The 20,255-nt window shown below is 38.3% G+C and overlaps 1 protein-coding gene and 1 long non-coding RNA gene across 3 annotated transcripts; one reads left to right on the forward strand and one right to left on the reverse strand.

Annotated features, from left to right (window-relative positions):
• Nucleotides 1–233: 233 nt before the first annotated feature.
• On the forward strand, nucleotides 234–18,787 carry snx27b (sorting nexin 27b). Of its 2 annotated transcripts, none has more exons than XM_023964227.2 (13): nucleotides 234–735; nucleotides 10,833–11,064; nucleotides 11,287–11,479; nucleotides 11,687–11,751; nucleotides 11,836–11,940; nucleotides 12,020–12,098; nucleotides 13,250–13,413; nucleotides 13,491–13,580; nucleotides 14,179–14,328; nucleotides 14,421–14,549; nucleotides 14,691–14,750; nucleotides 14,826–14,874; nucleotides 15,002–18,787. In XM_023964227.2, exons 1-13 carry the CDS (start codon nucleotides 398–400, stop codon nucleotides 15,067–15,069), a joined length of 1,722 nt encoding a protein of 573 aa, XP_023819995.1. In that variant the 5' UTR covers nucleotides 234–397; the 3' UTR covers nucleotides 15,070–18,787. The 2 variants fall into 2 exon arrangements, with proteins under 2 accessions (XP_023819995.1, XP_023819996.1); XM_023964228.2 differs by having other exon boundaries at nucleotides 236–735; nucleotides 14,826–14,888.
• LOC144984395 (uncharacterized) lies at nucleotides 3,431–6,254 on the reverse strand. The gene is made up of 5 exons (XR_013648046.1): nucleotides 6,083–6,254; nucleotides 5,511–5,568; nucleotides 5,307–5,368; nucleotides 4,400–4,495; nucleotides 3,431–3,910 (listed from the first exon to the last, which is right to left on the reverse strand). It is a non-coding gene; the product is annotated as an uncharacterized LOC144984395 (long non-coding RNA).
• Nucleotides 18,788–20,255: the final 1,468 nt, after the last annotated feature.

Consider the following 20,255-nt stretch of genomic DNA (forward strand, 5'->3'; position numbering starts at 1 on the left):
GGGATGTCATCTTTTTGTAACCATGGCATTTCAGAGTTCCTAAGTGCTATCCATCTATCAATACATTAAAATATACAAGATGACCAAATTTAGATTCAATTCTGGGAATTATTTTTTAAGTAAATGACTTGTCAGTATGTTACCCTACGGAAGAAGATTAGGGCCATTGAAAAAGAAAAAAGGGGGCATAGGAAATGAGCCGGAAAATGTATCTGTGCGGAAAACGCCCCCTACTGGACTCTCAAAAAACAGCAGAAGGAGGTTTCGTGAGGTTTCGGCTTTTTCCGGGAGATAACAGTCAGTTAGCTAGCTAACTTGATTAGCCTGCAACTGCAGCCAATGTTTCTATGATATTTAATGTCAACCGAGTGGGAGTGGATTATACAACTATAATTGAATGATGGCGGACGTCGAGGGACAAGACATTTGTTCGCCGGTCCCTCCTCTGCCTCACCCTACATCCTGCAGCGGCGCGGATAGCGGTAACGTTACTCCAGACGCCGGCGGCGGTGGTGTCCAGACCCCAGCTACTGTTACCTCGGGCCCACGACCGGTTCGAATTGTGAAGTCGGACTCGGGCTACGGTTTCAATGTCCGGGGACAAGTTAGTGAAGGAGGGCAGCTCCGAAGCATTAACGGGGAACTGTACGCGCCACTGCAGCACGTTAGTGCTGTCCTACCGGGGGGAGCCGCTGACAGAGCAGGCATCTCCAAGGGTGACAGGATCCTCGAGGTGTAAGTGCTTTCTACTTTCATTCAACTCTAAGATCACAACTTGTGTGCAAACTACTTTTTCGGGTTTTAAAAATGTAACATGTCGATGATAAAGCAGGCCAAACAGCAGTTTGGAGCACCATTCCCTATGAAAAGAGGGCACAGCGACCTGCCACCATCAACCCTGGCTGTGCAGGCAGTTCATTCTACTCAAAGGGAGGTCTGTGTGTGTCAATGGAGAGATTCAGGAATCATGATTAGAAATTCCAACTATGTTCCGGACACACAAACGCTCCTTGTTTGTTAGCTTGTTTTTAACCCGAATTCTCCCTCATCTTTATTGACTGCATTGATGATTCCTCTCGGTTTTCCATTTTTGCATTCCACGCTGGCGCTAGTATGCGTGAAACCTGCGTGCTGATGTTAGACTGTTGCTATGGAGAAGAGAGCACGGCGTTATGAGGTATGAGGGGCCGTATAAGACATTATTTATTCTGAACCATTCACATTCATACATTCTTGCTCTCACAGTCATATATACTCTCTTTCGCATACATATATTCTCTTACGCATCCATATATTCTCTCTCTCACATTCATACATTCTTGCTCTCACAGTCATCTATACTCTCTTTCGCATACATATATTCTCACTTGCACATCCATATATTCTCTCTCTCGCATGCATATATATTCTCTTACGCATTCATATATTCTCACTTGCACATCCATATATTCTCTCTCTCGCATGCATATATATTACTTTACACATACATACATTCTCACTCTCATTGTCACTCTTAAAAAAGAATGTATGTATGTGAAAGACAAGTATATATGAACGTGTGAGGAAGAGTTTATATGTGTGTGTGAGAGAGGAGTATGCATGAAACGGAAGTTACTTTGCATGAAAAGGAAGGCACTTTGAATGAAAAGGAAGGCACTTTGAATGAAACGGAAGGCAGATGATTTCTCGTGCTCTGATTGGACGAGAGGCCGCCACCTCCCATTTTGAACAGACGCTAACACGAACCAATAAGAAGGCCATCGGAACCTTAAGAAATATTTTATCTTCACCTCAAGTGGTCACAAATCTGTCTGCATCTCTAGAGACACAAAGGAATGTCTCAAATACCAATAATGGTAATAGAAGTGCCACCGAAACAGAAAATCCGTATCCACCTTATTCCTAGCCCCCATGAGCCTTTGCGTGAATTATGGGCGACACTTCCTGTAGACGCTGGAACACGCATTTACATTAAAACAAATTCCTCTTGTTTTCGATCCATAACTACATATAAATGTGGGAAAACCAGCTGTCATTTCTTAAAAAAGGCAACGGTGAGGTGGAGATGAAATATTTGTTAAGGTTCCGATGGCTGCAGGACCCCCGTGGCTACTTCTTGCCGGTTCGTTTTTTTTTAAAAATAAACTTTATTAACAATATCTTGCACATACAAAATACCAAACACAAAACTCCACTGTGTGCAAAATACAATCTTCACGTTCGCCATGAGAATGAACAAAAAAACATAATGATAACCATGTAAAACAGGTTATGCAAAAAGAAAACAAAAATAATAAGGCAAAGGAATCTGTTAAAGTTTCAGGAGAGACCATGTTTCAACTGTTCTGACAGCTTTTTTGTTAGTGGAAGATTTAATACTGTTCACATACAAAACCATTTCTTTCTGAAAAACATAAAACACGGTTTTATTGTTGGCATATTTACACTTGTGTATAAAGTATTTAGCCATAATTATAAGTAAATTAACTACATATATTTTTTCTGCATTAAGTCTTTCTTGTGTAAAATATCCAAAAATAATATGCTCGTAAAATAATCTATAATCTTCACATAGATGAGTTCTTATAAAATGTATCACATCTTTCCAAAATAGTTGAGTGAAAGAGCAAAACCAAAAAAGATGAGGCACAGTTTCTGGTGAGGAATGACAGAATGAACAGTTTATGTCCAGATCTTTTTTAAACTTAGTAAAGAAATGTTTCACTGGATAAAATTTGTGAAGAATTTTGAAAGAAATTTCTCTGATTTTATTGGTGATGAAATACTTTTGTGGCAGGAAAGGGTCCAAACCTTTTCCCACTGAATTCTACATCCAAAGCTGTTCCAGTATGAGATAACATACGGTTTTGTGGCAATCTCATTTTGAAACAGAGAACAGATACTTTGATTATTCCTGCTAGCTGAAAAACATACCTTTCCACAACACAAGTCTGTTAATTTGGGATTTCTTGCTTGTTCATGTTAGCGTCTGCACTGTAATCCCTAGCGAGTTGACTGAACTTAAAAATTATTGTGTAACAGATTACGCAACAGTTAAGTTATATTATTAAAACTTTTAAGTTAACATTTATTAAAATTCATATTGTCAGTTGGCTTACATTTGTATTATTTCATATAAAAAATATTAAGATTCCTCAACTTATAAAAGAGAGATTATTTACTTAAAGTTTTTAATATTTTCCAACTAAAAAACGCTTTAACTAACTATATTTTTATATTACTCAACTCATAAAATATGTAAAATTCACTCAAATGCTTTATAAATTCTTTAACTCATTAAATGTGTAGCATTGAAAATATTTAAAATTCTTCAGCTTAAAATATTCTAAACAGAGATATTGATACTGCCCCACTACATTTTAAAGGCTAACATTGATAAAAACCAACAAACGTGAAGGCCACACAATAGTGATTGCTTAATACACTTTTTTTAATTGCTCTTTAAAAAAAAGCACAAATATTAAGAGGATGAAGAAACAATAAGTGCAATAAAACTGCATTATAAGAGTGCCACACAACATATTGACAAAAAGAGTTGGTTTTGTTTTTTACGGCAGAAAAAGCAAATGATCACAACAAAACACATTAGTTACATAACACTTAAACCAACAAATAGTCCATTCTGGAAGACTCACTCAACGAAACATTCTTCAGCGTCAATAAATGTCCTTTCAGTGGTTTGCTGTCCTCAAGGCTCAAGACAGCATTCTGAATAAATATGAAGGCAAGTTCAAGTTTTTTGGGGTGCTGTAGGTCCAGAGCATAGATGTCCCCGAAGAGTTAGAAGAGATTAGTCAGCCAGATCTGTGGGACCACTGACGGCAGCATCAGGAGCATCACCACGACAACTGAGAAGATACCCACAGCAGTGTCTGTGAGGTCTGGTATTCTGGAAAATACAAAACAAAAAACACAGATGAGTTCAGACCCTCAAAGATATTCATCACACTAATGTCCAAAACTGACATTCCTGCCATCTGTCAATGGGAATCTTTTCATGCTAACATTCTGTTAGCTTTTAATCAACTGGCTATGATGTTTTAAGGACCAACTCCAATTAAAATTGTGTTTTTAAAAAGTTCTTTAGCATTTTTCTGAAGGAGGACATTTATAAAATAATTTAAGACTAAAGCTTCATTTTTCTTTATTCAAATAATGATGGATCAGGAGCAGAAAAGGTAAACGAAACTCCACTCCTTCCAATCAGGAGTCCCTGATGTTCGCCTTTCATCTTCCGTCTCAGTTTTAAAACCATTTAAAAATATCACTCAGTTTACAAACTACAAACAATTGCCCTATTTATTATGTCACTCAATAAAATCTCAATCAATATTAAAGGATTAGTGAAAACCATTGACAGGGAGTCGTGTGCACTTACTGTACAGGTCTTGAAGAAGTTGGAGGCATCTTCATGCAGATAAACAGGAAGTGCAAGGAGGACAAGTGCCCGTCTCATGTTCACGTCACGCTGGTCCTAAAAGAATAAAAAGAAATATCCATTACCTTTGAAGCAAATGCAGAGCAAACACTTCCAATATTTACTTAAGGAACTTTAAGAAATAATAAAATGATACCTTTTCTAGATGTCTATTTCTAGTAAGAGGACAATACAGTGTTTATGTCATGATCCACTTCAGGTCAAAGACCCAAAGTCATTTGAAGGCAAGTTACACCGTGGCTTCTTACAGCTGTTTACAAATGATTTGTTATCCGTTTTTGAATTATGCACATTAGAAATTCACCTGGAGGTCATAAATCCTAACCAAGCTGGCCAGTTCCTGTCTGTTTTGGTGGACTTAGTCTCAGAAAAGGGCAGCTTTAAGTTACACAAACATGTAAAAACTGCACAATTTCCTCTGACTGCATCTACTCTACATAAATCCATTTCAGATCTTGACAGATGAGTTTTCATGGTTTCAAATGATGGAATGGTGCTAATGCAACATCATTTTATTATTGTAATATACTGTCATAAAGACATGACAGTATTCCAAAGTGTCTCCACATACATGGCAGTGGAAACACTTTGGAATATTGGCTATGTAGTACTGCAGTATTATATGTAGTACTGCATAGTGCCAAAGTAACAGAACACAACTTGCACCTCCATTCCATTGTGCCACCTTCAGCCTGCAATCTAAATATGTTTAGTTAAATTGTAAATAATTTCAGCTCTATTTAGACCTTTGGCTAGTTAAAATGTGCATAAATGTTTCCATGCTGCCGTATAAATCTAATAATGGTAATAGTTCAGGATGAATGCATTAAATAAGTATAAAACTCACCCACTGACAGGTCTTTTCTGGTGAAATGGTGACTTTCTGGTGAACTTTCTGAAGTTCAGTATCTGAAAAAGTCCAAAAGAGATTTTTCAATGTTAAAAAATGTTTCAATTATATTCTGATCAAAAAACATTTATTGCACTACACAACCTATTGCATTTTTTGTTTTTTTAAAATAGCTCTAGACAAATAACTGAGACAAGTTACCTCGCTGGCCTTGGCGTCTACCTGGAGGTGAAACACTGAACACTCTGTAGTTCGGTACCTGAACACAACACGAGCACGTTGATTAATTTATTTTTACAAAAACCTTTTTTATAACGGAGATCAGTGATTTATAAAAGCTTAAAGCTGCATTCAAAACCCAATGCTTCCATGTCGCAACCAGGCTTAAAACTGTTGGCGGTAGCTCCTCCCACACAACCGTTAGAGGCTTTGAGTGACATTTTTGGACAAATGTCCAGCAGCAAACTTTAGCCACAGACAGAGGCCTCCAACGCGAATTTCACACGCGGATCATGTTTAGTGTGATTGCAGCATAACAGATCATTTCTACCTCTGAAAAAAAAAACCTCATCACTGTCGTAACTTACGGGCAGAAATGCATTTTGGGTTTGGCTCGCCATACGTCTGCTATGACAAACTAATCATGTATACATTTCCACATTAATCTCTAAAACAATCATAACACACATATGTTTAAACAACAGTAAACCACATTTACGGTAGTATAAGAGCATTTTTAAAGCATTCATTCATAAACCATGAACGATACTTACCAAATAAAATCAGGGCTGAAGACAAGACGGCACCATCAGCGATGAGGCGGATGAAAAAAAAACCCGAGGTTGGGGCGTCTTGAAGCGGGACGAAATCGCAACGCTTTGCAGAATAATAAAATGCTCGACTTTCAATTTCAAACGTCGCATACTCGCATTCGGCAAATCCAACATGGCCACCTGAGCTAACGTAGAGAAAACGAAAGACCCTCCCACCAGTACGTGATGACGTCATGACGCTACTTCAGGGATCTTAAAATTTTTGAGTGCTAGATACAAATAAGCTTTAAAATATTTAGCACTGTTAAGTTAAATTTGAAAAAATCTTGATAGAGCTTAATACTTTATAGTTGAATCAACTACAAAATGACATTTAAGTTGTGTAACCTTAATAGTTATGAGTCAGTACAAGTGATAGGGTTTAGAGTGTGTTCAAAATGGGAGGTGGCGGCCTCTCGTCCAATCAGAGCACGAGAAATCATCTGCCTTCCGTTTCATTCAAAGTGCCTTCCTTTTCATTCAAAGTGCCTTCCTTTTCATGCAAAGTAACTTCCGTTTCATGCATACTCCTCTCTCACACACACATATAAACTCTTCCTCACACGTTCATATATACTTGTCTTTCACATACATACATTCTTTTTTAAGAGTGACAATGAGAGTGAGAATGTATGTATGTGTAAAGTAATATATATGCATGCAAGAGAGAGAATATATGGATGTGCAAGTGAGAATATATGAATGCGTAAGAGAATATATATGCATGCGAGAGAGAGAATATATGGATGTGCAAGTGAGAATATATGTATGCGAAAGAGAGTATATATGACTGTGAGAGCAAGAATGTATGAATGTGAGAGAGAGAATATATGGATGCATAAGAGAATATATGTATGCGAAAGAGAGTATATATGACTGTGAGAGCAAGAATGTATGAATGTGAATGGTTCAGAATAAATAATGTCTTATACGGCCCCTCATAGTTTATGCACTCTAATCAGGATTTTAGCATTATCTAGCATTATCAGTTCCTACAACTAATTCGTGACCACGAATGCTAAATTGTGCACTCTTAATACAAAAAAAAGTCAATTTATGTCCACAAAATACTGTTGAGCTCACAAACTGTTAGTTAGTTGACACAAAATACTAATTCAAGGCCACAAATTCATAATTTCCGAGAACGTTCTTTTGTTTTTGTTGTTGAATGTTCTGTCCAGTTTTTCATAATTAAGATGTATTTCTTATCTGATTCTTTGTTGTTCCAGATTCTTTTAAAATTATGAATTCTTACTTCACTCTGTATAACCTTTGTTTAAGATAACTAATTTCAGTAAATCCAGAATATGATTTGATAGGCTGTGACAACAGGCCACTAAAGGCCTTTACCAAACAAGCTGCTTGTTCACAGAGTGCTGTACTATCAACGCATATTAGGAGAACATTGAGTGGAAGCAAAAAAGTGCACCAGCGTGAAGAATAAACACAGATTTGAGAGGATTGACAAGTGAAAGGCATTTAAGTATTTGAAATGGCATCACAAGGAATGCACTGAGTCTGGAATTAGTGCGTCAAGAGACACCACACTCGGACAAACGAGCTACAAATATTCGTGTGTCAAGCCACTAATGAACCAGAGGCATCAGAAGCGTCTCACGTGTGCTCATGGGAAATAAAACTGGATTGTATTTCATCGGCCCAAAGTCCTTGTTCAGATGAAACGACATGTTGCATTTATTTTGAAATTGAGGTCCCAGCGTGAGGAGCGACCCAGAAGTACAGAGTAAAGTTTCCACATTGTGTGACGGTTTGGACTGCTGTCGTTGGTTCACTGTACTTTCTGAAGTCCACAGTAATTGCAGCTGTCTACCAGGAACACTTAATGCTGCTTTCTCTTATACGGAGATCCGAGTTTCATTTTCCCCACACTGCTAAAGGGACCACCAGTTGGTTCAGTGACCATGGTGTTACTGTAAATAATTGTCCCAATAAACTCATCTGACTTGAATCCTAAAGAAGATCTATTGGCTGTTGTTAATGGGAAGATGAGAGACAGCACATCCAAGAATGCAGATGACCTGAAGGCAGCTACTAAAGTAACCTAGACCTCCATTATACTCAGTGCAGTACTATAGGCTGATCTCCCCGATGCCACGATGGATTGATGCAGAAATTCCTACATAAAAGAAGCCCAACCAAAGATTGAAATGACAAAAGTCTTTAGAAAAGTCTTTATTCATCTGATGGCTGAGATGCTGAATTTTAGATAAATGACAAGAAAAAAAGGGTTTCAATATTTTAAATATTTGTGTAGCAATTCTACACATCATACACATTTCACTTTTTGAATAATAATATACAAAATCCAAAATTAATATACAAAAATATGAAATGTTTTCCAAAATATTCGAACTTTTAGAGATGTAGTTGTGGTTCAATGAGTACATCTACATTTGTACTTTATCCGGGTTTGTTCAGTATGAGCTGCAGAGCAAACACTTCCCATGTATTTACACCATGTATACTTTTAATGGTTTTAAGATGCACACATTCATATTAGTATATTGTGTTAAATTTTATGGCAAAGTTTCTTATTGTTTTTAGGGATTGTGTTTTGTTTTCTAATAGCTTTTTTAGAAGCTACTGACGACCTTAGCTAGCACAAGGCTCTGAAGAATGAGAGATGGTTTGCAGCCACAGGCATTAAATAGTTCTCTTGGTGCCAGTTAAATGTCAATAAATATTTATTATGCTGTGATATTTTGCCCCGTATGCAATTTTTTGTTGTTGTTGTTGCCTAACTTATCACCTCAACTGTAAATGGAAAATGACTTTTTCTCTCCTCCTATTATTCATTACCTACGGTGAATAAATCAACATGGTGATGTCTTTATTCCAGGGCTCGACCTGTGCTTCTGCTGCAGAAGGCCTCACTTCACTTGATTCCACTGTCTTGTCTAGCCGTCTCTTTCCTGTAGTTATTAGGAGCCTCTGAGCTTTTTAGTTCTGACATGCTGCCAACAGAAGCCATGCCATGACATACCTGCTGACATAACCGTTGAGCTGTCAGCTGTCCACGAAACAAATCCTGCCCCTAAATAGCTGAGCTGGTATTTGATTTGTCTGCTTTTTAATCTTTTTAAAACTCTACATGCACAGGAATATATTTTTTAATGCTACTATGAAAACAGTAGTAGGTCTATTCTTTAACATGGAGTTAGTATATGAGATATCAAATCTGCTAGATTTCAGTGTGGAAATGGGCTTGTTTTTGTCATGCAGTCACATGATCCAATGGCATTACTTTGTGCAGCAAAGTAATTCAGTTATGATTCCTCACTTTACATTAAATTATGACCAAACAACATAATATGCAGTATTTTTTACGTTGAAAGTTGTCAGCAGTAGTGGGCTTTTCCATCTTGATTTTTTCTTTAAATCAAACTTGGGACTTATACTGTAATGCACAGCTAAAACCTAAACCTTGAAATCATTCGACCATTAAACAAATGCCCCATTTTCATTCTTAGAAAATCTTTGCTAGCTTTGCCAAGCTGTTGGAACTGTTTCTAAGAAGTATCCACATGTTCTACAGAAACCCTTTTCCAGGAGGCACCACAGCTCCTCTGGGTTATTAACTATGAGGGAGTTTGCTTTGACTCTTTCATTAGCGTTTTATCCTTTAACACCCTGCTGTCAAAAGGCCCACTCCCAGTGTTGCTGCTGCTCTGCTATACCTGTGACACAACTCTTTGTTTCTTAAAAAAAGCATGTCAAAGCCCAAGCAATGATGAAGGAACAAGTATTTCCGATAATTAAAAACAATTTTAATATATTAGTCATGTACTTGGTCTTGATATGTAATAATATGGAAAAAGAACATAAAATAAATAAAGTAAAACCAACTGTTCTGAATTTACGGTTGCTTTTTTTTTTCTGACTTTATGTTGCGTCTATTTGGAAAAAAAAAAGCTTTGATGGGAACAATATTTTGATATTTCTTTGTGTTTATGTATTTGATTGCACCATCATATTGTTTTTCCAAAAAATATAATAGTTAATCGTAATGAAGATACTAAGGTGTTGATAAAAATTGAAAACCCTAAAGTGTTCTATTGCTGGAGAATTTAAAGACCCACTCCAATGAAAATGGTGTTTTTCACATGCTCTTGTGGCATTTTCTCACTATGGAAAGACAAGTATAAAGAAAATTACGATTAAAACTTGCTTTCCCAAGTATTTCTTAATTCAAATCAGGAATTAGGAGCAGACAAAAAAAGTCCGCTCTATTCTGGTGGCACCGCTTGCCGACACATACTGTAGATTCATGCACGTCTTCAGTTTCCTCATCTGAGCTGGCATCAGGTTCAAAACTGTACGGCTGGATTGCTGCAATATTTACTGCATAGTTGCGCCACTAATGTTATGTTAGGAGTGTGAGGGGCTGTGATCTAGCAGGAGAGTGTGTAAACAGATGGATGAGGGGGAGTAGGGATGGGCTTACCCGCACCAACAGTCCCGCCCAAAATTCAGAGTCAAATTTCTAATGAACTCCTCCTGCTCTTCAGAAACTATGGCCCAGAAAATGACACAGGTTTTTTTTTATTTCAGCCAAAAACGACATAATCATAATTAAAAGACGTCTTGCAGTGCTTTGACAATAGATCAAAAGAGGATCAGACAGGGACTTTAAAACCGCTAAGATAAAGTAGGTTCCCTCTAACAGGTTCCTCTCTGTGTCTGTAAACAGCAATGGTGTGAACGTGGAAGGGGCTACGCACAAGCAGGTGGTGGATCTGATCCGCGCCGGCGAGAGAGAGCTGGTGCTCACCGTGCTGTCTGTGCCGCCACAGGAGGCTGACTGTCTGGATCTGGGCGACGACGGATCAGCCCAGTCCTGTTATGACTACTCTGACAAGCAAGCCGTTCCCATCTCCATTCCCAGCTACAAACACACGGATCTCAACAGCGAAAAGTTTGTGGTGTGTACACAGCTCAAATGGGTGTCTGGAAACATGAAGTAAAGTCTGGATTTAGGGTAAAGGTCAATGAGCCGGCAGAGATTAAAGAAATGAGGATTAAAATGAGAAATCAAGTCAATATTCAAACTTGGATGGACAGTTCCAAGATGGAAGTTACTGGTGTATCCAACAAGCTGTTTAGGTCCTCCCTGTTTTTCACTGTGAAACATCCCTCTATTGCAGGTATATCATGTCTACATGGCAGGGAGACAGCTGTGTTCCAAGCGCTACCGGGAATTTGTGATTTTGCACCAAAACCTGAAGAGGGAATTTGGCAGTTTTGCATTTCCGAAGCTGCCTGGGAAATGGCCGTTTTCTCTGTCGGAGCAGCAGTTGGATGCGCGACGCAGAGGCTTGGAGGAATACTTGGAGAAAGGTGACGGGAGGGCACGTCTGGTGGATGAAACAGTGTTCATTGACGGGTTCTTTTCTTGCATTTTATTTTATAAAGTTCATGTAAAATTACATCTTTAGACAAAAAATTGTAATTTATTTCTTTTTTACACTTGTGTGGATTATGTATTTATAGTTGGATTTGAAGTGCAAAACAGTTTGAACTCAATATTATGCATTTTTTCCACAGTATGCTCTGTACGGGTAATAGGAGAAAGCGACATTATGCAGGAGTTTTTGTCTGAATCAGATGAGGTAAATAGAAAAGTACACATTTACGCACTTATATCTACTTTTTATTACGTGCCAGCTACTCATCTTTCCTTTTCTTATGCAAAGAATTATAATGGGGTGTCAGATGTGGAACTGAGAATAGCAATGCCCGATAAAACTACACTCACAGTCAGAGTTCGCAAAAACTCTACAACAGACCAAGTGTATCAGGTAGAAACACACACAGCTGTGCAGCTATTCTCCCTGAATGGGACTCTTTGATCCTAATTTGACCTCTTTTGTTTTTCAGGCCGTAGTTATGAAACTTGGGATGGACAGCGTAACAGCCAGTTACTTTGCTCTGTTTGAGGTCATCAACCACACATTTGGTGAGGAAAGACAAAAAGCAAAAAGAAGAAAAAGTGTGTGTGTGTTTGGATATGGCCTAATTTTAACACTAAAGTGCATATAAATGTGTCTAAACGCACAACAGCCACGTATGAAAATATATTTCTTCAGTCTATTACAATATAAGACTTTTTTTGAAAAAGTATTTAAAGATCCACTCCAATAAAAATATGTTTTTGGTGTTTTTAACATGTTTTTATGGCTCTTTCCTCATGATGGGGGACATATATGATGAAAATTAAGCTTAAATGAGCATTTCTGAGTATTTCTTTGTTCAAATTATTGTGAATCAGGAACAGAAAAAAAATATACAGTTTGAAAAAGAGCTTATTTGTGACATAGAAAATACGCTGTGGGACCAAAAGCTCTCTTCTCCAAGATCTCGGCAACAAGGAGGGAAAGGGGGGCGGGATTGCTTTGCGAAAGCAGTCCCACCCACAACTCGGAGGTGAATTTCTAATGAACCTCTGCCGCTCTGCGGAAACTAAGGCCTAGAAAACAACACACGTTTTTGGTTTTTGCCTAAAAATATAATTATAAATAACAGAACACTGGGAACACTTTTAAAATAGTTCAAAGATGATCGTAGCGGGTCTTTAAAAAGAAATGTTTGTACTTGAGCTCTGATGGCTTTTGTTTCTTTGATTAAATAACTAATTAAAACTGTTAGAAGTACATTTTTGTTGGCTGACAGCGTCACCAAATTGACCACCTTTAAATTGTACTTACTGGTGACAGAGAAAAGTTTCAGCAAAGCAAAAGAAGCATTTAAAACTCCTTCTGAAATGCTGTTTTCACCTGACAAAGGCATGGCTTCTCCTGTGTGGTAGGCCATGTTACAGAAGACATTGAAATGTGCTTTAAAAAATGTAATGTCGTGATGAGGTTGGAGGGCTGATTTCCGGCAAGAGTATAAATAATCATCATTTGGTGGGGGTGTCAGACTTTCAGTAGCAGTTTTGCTGCTGCATTTCCTTAAAAAAGCTCCAGCTTTGAAATCCTGTTATTTAAAGGTAATCAAACAAAGCAAAACAATATTTTTCGTGCAATTTCCCTTTTAAATTATGGCCTTAAACAAGATTTAATTTAATGTTTTTTTTAAGATGTCTTTTTTTTATGCTTTTTACCTCAGTGCGTAAGCTTGCGCCCAACGAGTTCCCCCACAAACTATACGTACAGAACTATACCTCAGCCATTCCTGGAACCTGCCTCACCCTGCGGAAGTGGCTTTTCACAACAAAAGAAGAGGTTCTGCTCAATGAAAACCTGCTTGCCGTCAGCTACTTCTTTCATCAGGTGTGTGCACGAATGAGCAGAGTCCTTTTATGCTGCGCTTTCTTCACATTAAGTAGTCCTACTCTTTTCTTTTGTAGGCTGTTGACGACTTGAAGAAAGGATTCGTGAAAGCTGAACAGAAGTCCTACCAGTTACAGAAACTCGCAGAGCAAAAGAAAATGGCCACGGTCAGCCTGACCAGTCATATCTACAGTCTATATTAGTTCAGTTTAGTTTTCCTTTTTTTTCTAGATTGATTTTAAGTAAAAATTGCAGTTATTACTTAGATTACAGTGAGCCTGCAGATTAGGGACACACAGTCCTTTCAAAAGGACCTTATTTTTAGGAAGTGAAAACAATCTCTTCAGGCTAATGCTTGTGTTTCCACCCCAAAGTAAATTTGACTAAGGTGAGGTAGGTGCATAGTTACTGTGAGTTGCACAAACAGAGCAGCACAGCCAAAGTGAAAAGGGATTTTTAGCCTTTTGTTTCTCCAGACCGACACTTACTAAAAGGGTGGTGTTGAGACTTGTCTTTGTGAGTACTGGCAAACAATAATTGTCCTCGCAGATGAGAATGTAGCCGCAAACCCCACCTCAACTGCTACCACACCCAGACAAGATTTATGTGGTGGGAAAAATGTCTCAATCAAAAAGAGTCACAGTTTTCAGATCTCATAGATATATTCCAACGTTGTTATCAACAAAGCACTACATTACATTTGGTTTGATGTCATATTATTCACATCTACAGTTTATGGTTAAAACCTGTCCTTTTTTTCTTCAGTACCTGAGTTTGTTGAGGAGCTGTGAAGGCTACAATGAAATCATCTTCCCTCACTGTTCTTGCGACTCCCGGCGGAAAGGCCACGTAATCACAGCCATCAGTATACAGCACTTCAAGCTGCACGCCTGTACAGAAGATGGCACACTAGAGGCAAGTCTCACTGATTTTTAATGATATATTTTTTTAAAGTTTTTTTTTCTTATGCGTTAAAGTAAATGTACTAAAGTCGTTCTAACCCCCAGAACCAGGTTATTGCATTTGACTGGGCCGAGATGCAGAGGTGGGACACAGATGAAGAGGGCATGGCTTTCTGCTTCGAATATGCAAGAGGTGAAAAGAAACCGCGCTGGGTAAAGATATTTACACCATATGTAAGTTTAAAAACAGCTTTTTCTGTTGTACTATTGCGTCTGGAGGACGAAAAAAGACACACTTTTGTGTTCTAGAATTCTTTTAAAGCAACTGTTTGATTGCGTGTTTCTCTTTTTCCTCTCTGTGCATCAACACTGCAGTTTAACTACATGCACGAGTGCTTTGAGAGAATCTTCTGTGAGCTCAAGTGGAGAAAGGAGGTAAATGCAAACCCCTATCTCAAATTTCCCTTTGCGCTTGAGTTTATTATTCAAAGTTTACTTTTATATTTGCAGGTAGAAGAAGAGGCAACAGATAAGGACAACAAGAACTGCAGTAAAGATGGTATGTGTGGAAAGGTAAGGCTTTGCCTGCCTCTCAATAACACCAACTTTCAGGTTTCATGAGTGTTTTTCTGGCCTTTTTGTGTGCAAGTTTTCTTGTCTTAGTTTAGTCATTGTGTTTGTTGCAGAATATTTTCCAGCTGCTGAGGCACAGACGGGATGGGGGTACGTAGGAAGAGAGATCATCGCCTCTTAGCTACAGAGGCGATCCGGTAACAGCAGAGTTTCGGCCCTGACCGTGCCGCCGCAGCACTTGGCTGCTAATTACAAAGACGTCATTTAAACTCCATTTACCATAATAGAAGAAGCTACCACCTATGAGCGAACTAGCAAACGTCCCTTCAGCCCAGGAGAGAACATGATAGAAAGGAAACTAATATGGCTACATGGCTGGAAAGGTTTGAATCCGGAATCCCAGAACTATAATTTAATCAAGAGTTTGGGCGATGATAGACTCGAAGCGATGGATTCATGCAAGCTTTCCTTCTGTTTCTTTTTATTGCCTTTGGATGCTGAAGCTGAAATGGAACTTGATGTTCTGTGAAATTAACAGATGAAGGTAAAAGCACTTAAAGAAGGAACGCCGTCAATGATGAGTCAGTTTACATGCACACCAAACAAAATCTGAGTATTAGCTGGCTTCTTGAGTAACCAGATTATTCAAGTGATCATGTTAAAAACCAGGATCTGGCATCCTTAATCTGATAATAGTTGTCTGACATTTAGATATTTGATTAACACCCAGATTTCTCCGTATTAATGACATTTCTTCCTGCATGTGCATTTGTTCATCTGATTTAGGTTTTTTTTTCCTTTGTATCTCAGAATGTGAAAAAGAAAAACGGGAATAATTATGGAAAGTGAGAGTCAAAATTCAAGTAGAAAACAAAAAATGACCAAGGACAAATATGTAAAACCCAACGGCCATTTTTCTGTCATGGGGTATGAATGAAGGACAGCTGAAGTATGTAATCAAATTTACAGATCTGAAACCCCGGTAGGGCGGCTTTGACACGCTGGTCATGACTAACTTGAAAGCTTGAGTCCCTTCAACCACACAGACACACAACAAAATCTGATAAGGGATGTAAACCAGGGCTTATTATTGTTGTGCCAGATAATGAAGAGCATACAAACACATTAGATCTGATGACTGCAGTTACAATGGGACTAAAACGCTTTTGTCAGGCTATGATTCTAAAAGTTGTTAACTCTTAAAATGAGATGGGTCTATAAAGTTTATCATAAAAACATTTCAACTGTGACAGACTGAAAAAAATCCAGGAAATCACATTGTATGATTAAAAACATAATAATAATTTATATGTATAATGATGCAGAAATTAAGTATTTGGGCAATAATAAAAGTTCACCTTAATACTTTATGTAACCCTGGTTGTTGATGACAAAGATCAAAGGTTTCCTGTAGGTCTCCACCTGGTTTGCTTTGTAGCTACTATTTTGGTCCATTCTACCATGCAGATCTTCTCAAGAGTTTTGATGTTTTGCGACATAGATTTTCCACTCCCTCCACAGATTCTCTTCTGGATTGAGGTCCAGAGACTGGCTAGAGCCCTCCAGAATGTTGGAATGATTTTTAAGTAGCCACTCCATCAATACCTGGGTAATGGGTTTGGGAATATTGACATGCAGGGAGATAAATTTCATTTTCCATGCTTTCACTGATGGAAGAAGGTTTTTGACCAAAATGCCCTCATTCATCCCTTCTCTTTTGTCAAATCAGTCATTCTGCCCCCTACTTCTCTGCCCTGCTGTTTTTGACTCACTCATGGTTATCAGATAGTTATGATGGTGTACACAGGCCCAATAAAAGGGACTCTGAAACGCTGGCAGATACCTTCCATTACCTTTAACTGAGGGGAAGATCTTTGTCATCTGTTTGTGGAGAGATGTGTTTGCCTCAAAAAGTGAGGGAAAAATCAGACTTTGGTGCTGTAATGAAGCCCTTTTCAGACATCAGATACTTAACATTAATGGGTTCAACTGTTGGCATTCCTTCATTTGAGTAAGAGGTTTGCCATTTACTTGACACTCTGGATTCCCAGCTTCTCATGAGCACATAATAATATACTAACAGTTTGTCTGATTAGGCAGCAGTGTTAGTTATTCAATCACACTTATAGGTCTTTCCAGTTTGTCATTGTAAAAAAAAAAGCATTATATGATAGTGAGCATGCTGCATAAGAAGAATGTTAGTCGGTTAGGAAGAGAATACATTGATTTAAGGCACACAGAGGAGGAGTCTCAGCTTTTGCAACTCTAGGTTTGAACTTTTCTTGTATTTATTTAGGGCATTGACAAATGTCTGAAAGGGGCTTAAATAACTACTAAGTCATCTGACACTTAAATGTCGGGTTGGAATTTTAAAAACTTCCAAAAAACGTCCTCTCGTTCTGGATTATTTAGTCTTATTTTCCACCTTTGGGTGCACACTGATCAGGGCACAATTAAAGAGTTTCAATGAATCTTGCACTTTATCTGACAGTAAGAAGCATTTAATTGTATTTAAAATGCAACTTGGAAAGTCCTCATGTGAACTAAATACTGGAATACGATTATTCCAGTGTGTACTGACAGTATTATGTGAACAATCCATGCAGGGTTATGTGGAGCTGCAATGTGGACCTCGAGTGACTTTGTTTCTGTTTTCTGCGTTCATTACTCAGAACAGACAGTAGGAGTCCTTCTCCTCCTTCAGTCTCTCTGGGCCACAGTTATTACTTTGTCTCCTGAATTTCCCTGCAGGATTTCTAATAGGCTTCTAATTCAAGTGGAATTTCCATGCAACAGTATTATCTCTGCGTCTGGTACTCTGGCGTCATCTACTGAGGATTCAGGCTAAGTGGGGCGAGGCTCTCTCACTAGAAGAAATGAGTTTCATCCCTGTATTACAAGATAAATGCAGCTCTCAGTCACTAAAGACTTTTTCACAGCTGACTATATTACTGTGATGCAATCAAATGAATGAAATGAAGGTTATTATTTTCTCTAAACTGATGCAGTTAGTGTTTAAACAAAAGAAAATGTTCATAATCTGAGATGGAAAAACGGTTTAAACCTTATTATGAAATCAGACACTATAGATATTTAAAAGAACTACAAGAAATACTATTTCCTCTTCAAACATCACACAACTGACCTTTAAATTAAGATGTCTTGATTCAAAGAATGTAATATTGACACTTTATTGAGTAGGTTTGATGCTGTTTGACCAATTTTGAGTGTTTTTCTTTGATAACCTTTTGTACCTGCTTTTTAATGTTGAAGAGACTGATACAAACACATCTGTTGATACTGCTATTATTCAAGTGGTGCAACATCACTGGGATGCATTATCATTTTTATGAAGAGAAAAACCCACACCCCCATAATATGGGGTTAGAGATTTTGCTTCTATTCAGTTAGTATTAGGTGTTGGTGTGTTGGTCAGGAGAAAGTTGTGAATTCAAACTAGTTGTTCTCAGAAAAGGTGGTTGCTGGGCTGCTCCTCACCAAAGCTATTTTAGGTTGATTAATGAGTTTAAACAGCTCTCTGGGAGCCTGCAGGGGGTTTAATTGAAAACGTTGAGCTGAGAGATTCGAACGTGCACTTTCTAATTCTCTTGATTTTTCTCCCCTGCCCACCCAACCGAGTCTGCTGTTGTCGACCGCTGGTCACCACACGTCTCTCTCTGTTCCGGTTCTGAACGTGGTCGCATTTCAATGTATTTATTTTAGTACCACAGTGTTTGAATTCCGATGAGACAGTAAAGCTATGAAAGAGTCTTCATAGGAGGAAAATGGAAAAGCGACAAGTTTCTCGACATGCTGAATTGTTACATTTAAAGAAGATGCATTGCTTACTGTAATAAATTGTAACATATTCTTTTGAATAAACTGCTTTATTGATGCAACTGGAGTTATTTGTTTTATGCTGCAGTGAGTACAGTGACTTGATTTTTACAAGCCCCCCTTCCCCATTCTCCTTTTCAGTGTACCAACATCTGTCCACTCCAACCCCCCCCCCCCCCCCCCCCCCGACCCTCCTCTCCTCAAACCAGCATCTTTTAATGAGATCTGGGAGAAAATTACCCAACAGGCAGTGAAGGGGCTGTTCCATATTGATTTGCATCAAACGTCTGCAGCCAGTGATTAATAGCTATTGACTGTTGGCATTGGGGGCGGGGGGTAGGGGGGTATTGTATGAAAATGTCTGAAATTCCTAAAAGCTAATAACCCAGAATGTCTTTTAAGGGGCGTGAATTTTAGCACCAATCAGTTTTCCTTTAACCTTTGTTTTATTAGAAAAAAGTCCAACTTGGATTGATCAAAGTTTCTTTCAGTGGATCTTTAGCTGATCAAGCTTTTACATGTACTGAAGATAATTGTTTATCTATTGGGGGGCTGGCAACTTGACTGGATCATTCTCACTACTTTTCGCTTTTTTTTACTAACGGAAAAAAGCGGGTCTGCAGTGGATCAACAACAACAAAAATAACATAATCGTGTTTTATATGGTGTTCCCCTCTTTACATTTCTTTAGTATAAATAATCGTTTAAGAATCTTGTTTTCCAATAAGCTGCAAAAAATAGCTAAATAGCTCATTTTCTTAAGTAAGGACAAAAGGAAAACAGCAAAGGAATGCTTTTTAAAAACTAAAAGGATGACAATTTTGATCCGTATGTACAAAGAGAACAAGATAACCAAATTGACTAAAACAAAAACTATTTTGCAAGCAGCATGGCTAAAAGAACATGTAATTAAATACAACAAAACATACAAAAGCCTTGAGAAAATAACATCTTTCCACAACCCTCAATTTGATTTTTTTTTTTTTTTTGCTAGCCAACATTATGTTGCATTATTGTGACCTCCATGACATTCTGTTTTTGTAATATTTTCTGCACATAACCAGCAGGAGCTGAGCTGTGGCTGCATAGCACAGCAGCAGTCACATAACAGCTCCTCAAGGAGGATGTGTGGCCACTGCATTGGGTCTGCAGAGGGTCCTTACTTTTCCGCCAGAGCAGGAAGAGTGGCTTTGAGTTTGCACCACACTTTATGACTGTAGCTGTAATGTGTGCGACAGCTGCAGACACTAGGAGTGACCCCTTAGCAAAGATAGATTCCTTCTTCTTTTTTCTTTTTTTCTGCACGGTCTCCTGCTCACTGCACTGTGCTCCTCGCAGAAAACTCGTTTGAAACGAGCATCACTGGATATGCTGTCGACAGAGAGCTGCTCTCCTATAACTGTGCAGGCGCAGGATAACAGTTTGAGATTTATTATCTCTGCTGCTTCTCTCAGCAGAAGCACCAGTTTTTTTTTTTTTTCTCAGACAAAAGAAGTTCAGTAGGGCATTGGCATGCAGGTACCTTCCTGG

Source organism: Oryzias latipes, chromosome 16 (assembly GCF_053564925.1).
Source record: "Oryzias latipes strain Hd-rR chromosome 16, Olatipes_Hd-rR_3.1".
Classification (NCBI taxonomy): domain Eukaryota; kingdom Metazoa; phylum Chordata; class Actinopteri; order Beloniformes; family Adrianichthyidae; genus Oryzias; species Oryzias latipes.